The 6,685-nt window shown below is 33.7% G+C and overlaps 1 protein-coding gene across 5 annotated transcripts; it reads left to right on the forward strand.

The window, feature by feature from the left end:
* Positions 1-612: 612 nt before the first annotated feature.
* On the forward strand, positions 613-6,212 carry LOC141720655 (uncharacterized). Of its 5 annotated transcripts, none has more exons than XM_074523186.1 (4): positions 613-1,177; positions 2,988-3,418; positions 4,877-5,022; positions 5,639-6,212. In XM_074523186.1, exons 1-2 carry the CDS (start codon positions 633-635, stop codon positions 3,256-3,258), a joined length of 816 nt encoding a protein of 271 aa, XP_074379287.1. In that variant the 5' UTR covers positions 613-632; the 3' UTR covers positions 3,259-3,418; positions 4,877-5,022; positions 5,639-6,212. The 5 variants fall into 5 exon arrangements, with proteins under 5 accessions (XP_074379287.1, XP_074379286.1, XP_074379289.1 ...); XM_074523185.1 differs by having other exon boundaries at positions 5,688-6,212; XM_074523188.1 differs by lacking the exon at positions 5,639-6,212 and having other exon boundaries at positions 613-879; positions 964-1,177; positions 4,877-5,111.
* The last annotated feature ends 473 nt before the right edge of the window (positions 6,213-6,685 follow it).

The raw sequence follows: 6,685 nt of genomic DNA on the forward strand, positions 1-6,685 counted from the left end.
GGTTTTGTACAACTCGATATAACTAGATGGAATGTGAACGAGTTTCTATAAGTACGTGCAACCTCAAATGCAACCAAAAAAATTTGATACAACTAGTTGCACATATGCACATATGGTTGATTATGGTTGTACCGTATTTTTGCAAATATTTTTGGAAGATAATAAAACTAGAAAAATTAGTATTTTTTGTAATTACTCTAATATTAATATTAGTTATTTTAAATTATATTATTATATCTTAAATATCAAATTACTATATATTTTTATTTTAATAGTATCATTTTTTGTTATACCTGAATCTACCCAAATATACAATTAATCAATGAAATAATTTTAAATTATTTTTGAACGATCAGAAAGTGTTCCTAATTTTTATTAAATAATAGTATCATGAAAAACTGTGCGTCGGGATATAAATGTAGTGATATACAAAACCACTATTTTTTTTTATTATATATCCATAATTCCATAATAAAAAAAATTATAAGTTTAGATCAATTTAATTAATAAAATTTGTGTGAACGAGAGGGTAAAAAATCAACCAATCAAACTTACTTTAAAATAAAAGTGAGCGCCTTTCAATAAAACCCGATATAAAACACCAAACAAACGGGGCATAGTATAAAAGATAAATGTCCAATTTTCCCAATTCAACAAACCCTAATTACTATTCACAAACGTCCCCTCCACTCAACAATTTGTCACTACCAATTATGGATCCCGACAAAGCTTTATCCAACTCGGACCACCTAACTCGGTCGGAAGTACTGAGTCGGCGATCTCGGAAACTCCACCAACTCGCCAGGTTGTATAAAAACCAGTACTGGGCTTTAATGGAACAAGTCAAAAATCAGTACGGAAAGTATTACTGGGAGTACGGTAAGAGTCCGTTCGTGCAAGACGACGGTGAGATTGAAAATAATTTTAATAATAATACCGATAATGTTATTATTAATGATGTAGAATTGGAGAACAATAGTATTGATAATTGTGATGGAGGAGGAGAGGCTGAAGAAGGTGAGAATAAGGCGGTGGTGACGCCTTTGTTGTTTGGTAATAGTTGTGCGCTTCAGGGATGTAAAATGAAGGCGATGCAGCTTACGCGCTTTTGTCATATGCATATTTTGAAAGATGACAAGCAGCAGTTGTATAAAGGTTGCGGTTATGTCGTTAAGAGGTTCGGTCTTGGCTTCTTTCGCTTTGAATTTCGATTAATTGTGTTTGTTTGTTTGATATTCGTAATATGTTATGTTGTTTGTGTAAAATGGTTTTTTGTCATCATAGTGCAGAGTAAGCTTGTGGTATGAATTTTGATCTGGAAAAAGAGGATGAGATTGAGTTAAACTTTATGGACATGTTTGGACATGTTTTTGTGCGTAGCTGTGATTTAAATTATGGTTCTGCATTATGTAATAATTTAGTGATGAATGTAAAATTTAGGTGGAAAGAATAAATGTGTAATTAGCAGTATTGTGAGAAGCAAAATATGCGGGACTGTTACTTTTGGTGTGTCAATATCATAGTTCTAGTCTTCCACGGAACTTTTGATGCTTAGAGAAGATGATTCTCGGTTATTAGATGATTAATAAGATGTTTATAGATTAGTTGGGGTTGGCGAAGCAAGTTACTTGATCGTATCTTGCCCTATCTATGTCCATCTTATGTAACATTCATTTTAATCTTTTTGCCCAAGTTCTTTTATAGTACTTTATAGCTCTACACCTATTATATAATAACTACATGAAATGAATTGATCCCTCTCTATGGTTGTGAAAAGCAACTTTTTATAAGCAAAGAGTAGCAAAGTGCAGGGTTTTTGCTTCGATTTGAGAAAACTAATAGGTGGAAAGGGTTTAGCATTTTTGTCCCTTTTTATGAAGGGCTTGATCTAACTTACTTCTCGAATGATGGCTGTTATTTTTAGTCAAATAGAAATTGAAATGAACCAACTACCGGAAATTTATATGAATTTTCAAGTTGAATTATTTGTTTAACATATAAAGACAATTTAATGTTAGTATAATGAAAACAAGTTATGTATGTTGGCTACAAGGTACTTCAACTTGTTTTTCTTAGAAATTGTTATTTGCTTTTGAATTTTGTTTATATTTATTATTATATTAATAAATATATATCTAGTGCACTTCATTTTTATGAATCATATTTGTTCTAGCCTAGAAATGCCTTTGTGCTTTGTTGTGCTTTTTTACTTATGTTACTATGCCCCCTCCACTTTTACGAATTGTGCTTTGTTTAAGTGCTGGGAATGCCGTTGTGCATTTACGTATATTACTATGCCCCCTCCACTGTCATGTCACCCTGATCCCTGCTGGATGGACATATTTTCCAGTGTCTTTGTTTCATTTTATGTCAGTTGCTACGTGGCCCAGACTTTGATGTTATCTGTATGTATCTACTATACCTGTTACATGGAAATTAGTTATGTTTTTTTAGGAGTTATCATTTTATTTGATATAATTGCTGAGTACTTGATTTTTTGTTTGTGCAAAAGAAAATGGGACAGAAGGGAGTATGTTATTCTTCAAGCATTGTACTGTTATATTACTTATGTGCAAGTTGATATTTATTACAAGTAATACTTCTCTAGTTAAAAAGTGTTTTTGGGAAATTATTTGTGCGTTATTACTTCTTTGTAATTTTGTATGTGTCCTGGGGGGGGGGGGTTCTACATTATTTATCTTTCTTTGTCTAGCTTCTGGCTCACATAAACCATCCTACCGCATAAAGTAGACATCAATGGATTTTTTGTGCAAAGATTGTAGGTATTAGATCACTACATGTATATACAATTTGTGTCATACAACTCATTCCAATTATCTGTATAAGTTTTCATCGAAGTTAAATTGAATTTTTTAATATGTATCAACATCAAAGTACTTGCAAGTTGAAGCAAATTTCCTGTGGTTGGTAAGTTTCCAGCTGAAAATGCTAACACTTTTTTTATTTTGTGATTGCCTACTTCGCAGTTCGCCGGCAGGACCAATACTTTGCAGTAAGCCAATACTGAGAGCCACTGTTCCATCTCTCTGCACTACTCATATGCAGAAAGCTGAGAAAGATGTTGCCCGGGCCCTGAGGAAGGCTGGCCTTAGTGGCCATTCTACCAGCAAACTTGCGCCCCAGTTCCATGTCATACTTGCAGAATATGTTAACCAGATTCAAGCAAAAAGAAAGGCAGCTCGGCAAGTCAAGAAGGAGCCCTTTAAAGTGAACGAGGAAGACGATATCAGTGTTTAGAGTTCTAAATTCTTTGTGATGATGTATTTGCATAAACATGAGGATTTTTCTACCAAAGATATGATAGTATTTGGAAGAGATTTATGGAATTATGATTAAGGAAGAAACCAGCTTTGAATAGGACACATGGTACATGTTTTGTGAAAGGTCCAGTGTGCAGGTACCTCATACCCCCACGACCCCATCTATCTTTCTCTTTCTATCTCGAAGTGGGTATTGGCTAAATACGTTAGTATTTCATAAAATTTTACTAAAGTGACTGGATTAATTTTTTGAAAATTTGTCGCTAGATGTATGTTTAAAGCTATGCCCTACTGATAAATGTGTATTTATTTGTAGAAGCATTTTAAGTAATATGAATACATAACTGTGTGAATTTGTCATATAATTTGCATCTGAAAATCTTTTAGTTACCGAGTTCCTATAATATACAACAGAATCCTAAGAAGAAATAAATAAGGGTGATAAAACCATCTCTGAGTATCATGTCGATAAATTGAAGTAAAATTAAAATAAAAATCTAAAATAAGTAAAAAGATCAGAAGTATTTCAATTTACTTCAATTTATCGACATGCTACTCAGAGGTGGTGATCAGAATTCCTTTCGACTAGAGGTTAGAACTTCACGTCCGAATAAAAACCTTATTTATAAAAAGATGGTAATATCTATAACTTTCTAAATTTAAATATCCGTGATATAAAATATGTATAGTCTTATTTGCTAGATTAGAATTTAATATCGCTAAGCATCTGGATAGGCGGAAAGGATGAGCCTTTATATTGACACGCCTTTATTTGTTGCTAAAATGGACATACCATTTTTGACATTATGTTTGTGTTATGGATTGATTAAGCCCTATTTTGCTTTATAATTGGTTTCTATTGTCGTTTTTATTAGAACTCTAAGGTTCAGAAATAGCTGACACGAAGTTGTTGCTTTCTAAGTTTTTCTCTGGATTTTAGATGTTAACTTTCTTGGAAAAGTAAGGGTGAAGTAGTAAACAGTTCTGGTAGGATTCGATGTTTTTCTATATAAATCATAGTAAATCACGCTGTTCTAGGTATTATAATTCAGAGTGATATATTATGCAAATAGGGAGGGGAGAATGTGGTGCACCGTTTTCTCTAGTAAAATGAATTGTATAGTTAAGATAGATTTTGTTATCTGGTTGACATTTAGACATATTATACATTGTGTTGCTCATTCCATTCCATTAATTTAGATCTAAATCATTTTTTACATTGTTTGGTTGTTGATTCTCCTGTGCTTTGGAAATTTTCAACGTCTTTCTAGACTTCTTCTGTCTGCTTCTGTGTTTCTTTATATTCCCTTCCACCTTTACGCTACTTCACAACATCGCAGTCCTGTCCTGCCAAACACTGAAACACAGCCCTAATATAGTAATATCTATGTGTTCTCCTCTCTTGTCCTGCTTGTTTTATGTACTTCCCTTGTAGTGTTCTTCAGTTTCCTAGTTTTGCCTTTATTTTTCGAATTACAAATTAAGTTTCAGTTTTCGTGGTATGTTAGAGTTTGTCCCACTACTTTGACCGATATTTGTTTGCGTGTTTTTATCTTTCGCTCTGATGGTTTCCTTTGTTTCCATCTGTGGTGAAGTGAAGGTGTCGTCATCGATGAAGATGTGTGAATTCTGTAGAACCGTCAAACATCGTGGTCGTGTCTACATATTATGCACAGCGAATCTCAAGCACAAGCAACGCCAAGGCATGTCTAAGTGCATTTGAAGGCCCTCTGTCTCCAGTGTATGCATCTTTTTCACTGTATTTTTTTTATGGACAGTTTCTGATCTCTGCGGAATATGAATCGTCGTTTAAGCCAAATATTTATCGCTTCTTCCTGCCTCATGGTTTTTACCATTATTATCTGGTGGAGTCGTGTGTTACAAATGCAGTTTTATCTACCTTTGATAATAGACTGATCTAACTTTTATGTTTAATATTGAAACACGGGTAAGTTAGAAATTTTGAGCAAAAGGTTGGATATCAAGTTACCTTAGATTCCAAATTGGCTTCACCCTCTTCACATCTGGATAGTCCGGTTATATCTACTGTTTTCATAGTACATATAAGCTTTCATTATTGTGAAACAGTATAATGTTATGGATCTGTCTTTTGACCAACTGGCTGATAAACCTGGCAAATGAGTTGATATACATAAATGGCTATAGATTTTAAATAAGTACTTGGGGTAGGGTTATCGTAGTGATTAGTAAAACACTCGTAAACAGTTTTCCAGAAAGTAACTACTGACTTATTATGATGGTAAAGTTATAATACATCTTATATTATACCATTGGTTGCTATGACAATGGCGAACTATGTTAAAAAAGTATATCTATGTTGTTTGAATCTTCTATAGGTCTTTGTTATATCTGTTAAGGTCATCAATGGAAATGTTTGTCAAGCAGGAGGTTTCAGTCAAACACAAAACTTAAAGCTGGTCTGCCTTCTTTAATAACTGGAAAGAATGATGTTTTGATGATGTCTGACTGGAGAGTGGGTCTGACATCTCTTCTGTTCGGAGAACAAGAAGTAAAAACATAAGCTCAAAAGATACGAGGGGACTGGCAGGTCATTGAGGACCTGTTTCTGGGTTTTTTTTTTCCGATCTTCAGAAAATGCTGCATATAAATCTTTACCCCCATAACAATTCCCGACCTAAACTTTTGTGGAAGGCGTCTGTTTTTTATGGATTATTTAGAGATTTTGGCTATTATAAGAGGAAACGAATACACGTGGATATACTTTTTCCTCTTCTCACAAGGCCAAGAAATCGCTATTGGATTCGTACAAATTAGTAAATAAATTTAAACAGACTTGTCAAAAAAAATGAGCAAAGAATTCCTCTTTATGTAGCAGCCATCAGCAATGTGACATTATATTTGTTATCCTGTGCTATAATTGTTATGTTGATAAGCAGCACAATTTGTTAGCCTCTGCTGTAATTGTCATGTCGAAAAGCAGTATAGCGCAGTAACATCCCATCACGGGGAATTGAGTTTTCTACAAGTTTTTTTGTTGTATTGGAGGGTTACTCCCCTCTAAACAATATTAATCATACATATAATCATAACATGCCCGTATGTATGTGTGGACTGGAAAGGAAGCGATTTTAGGGTAGTAGAGAAAAATTATGATAATGTTTTAGCAAACCATTATATTTAACAATTTCAACAAATTAGCTGGATCACCTGTATCATTGTCATTCACCAAATTGTATTTGGCAAATGAATGATGAAAGTGAGACCTTCGATGGTTGGATGGAGTTTAGGTGATACATCTTATTCAGTTAACTAATGCAGAGGGTTTGAACTTTAAAGCAGCGTCTGATTTGAAGACAAGAATTTGTGATTGGTTATTAAGAACGAATTGAAGTCATATTTGACTTCCTTGGTTATGCTAACTT

This window comes from Apium graveolens, chromosome 4 (genome assembly GCF_009905375.1).
Source record: "Apium graveolens cultivar Ventura chromosome 4, ASM990537v1, whole genome shotgun sequence".
Classification (NCBI taxonomy): domain Eukaryota; kingdom Viridiplantae; phylum Streptophyta; class Magnoliopsida; order Apiales; family Apiaceae; genus Apium; species Apium graveolens.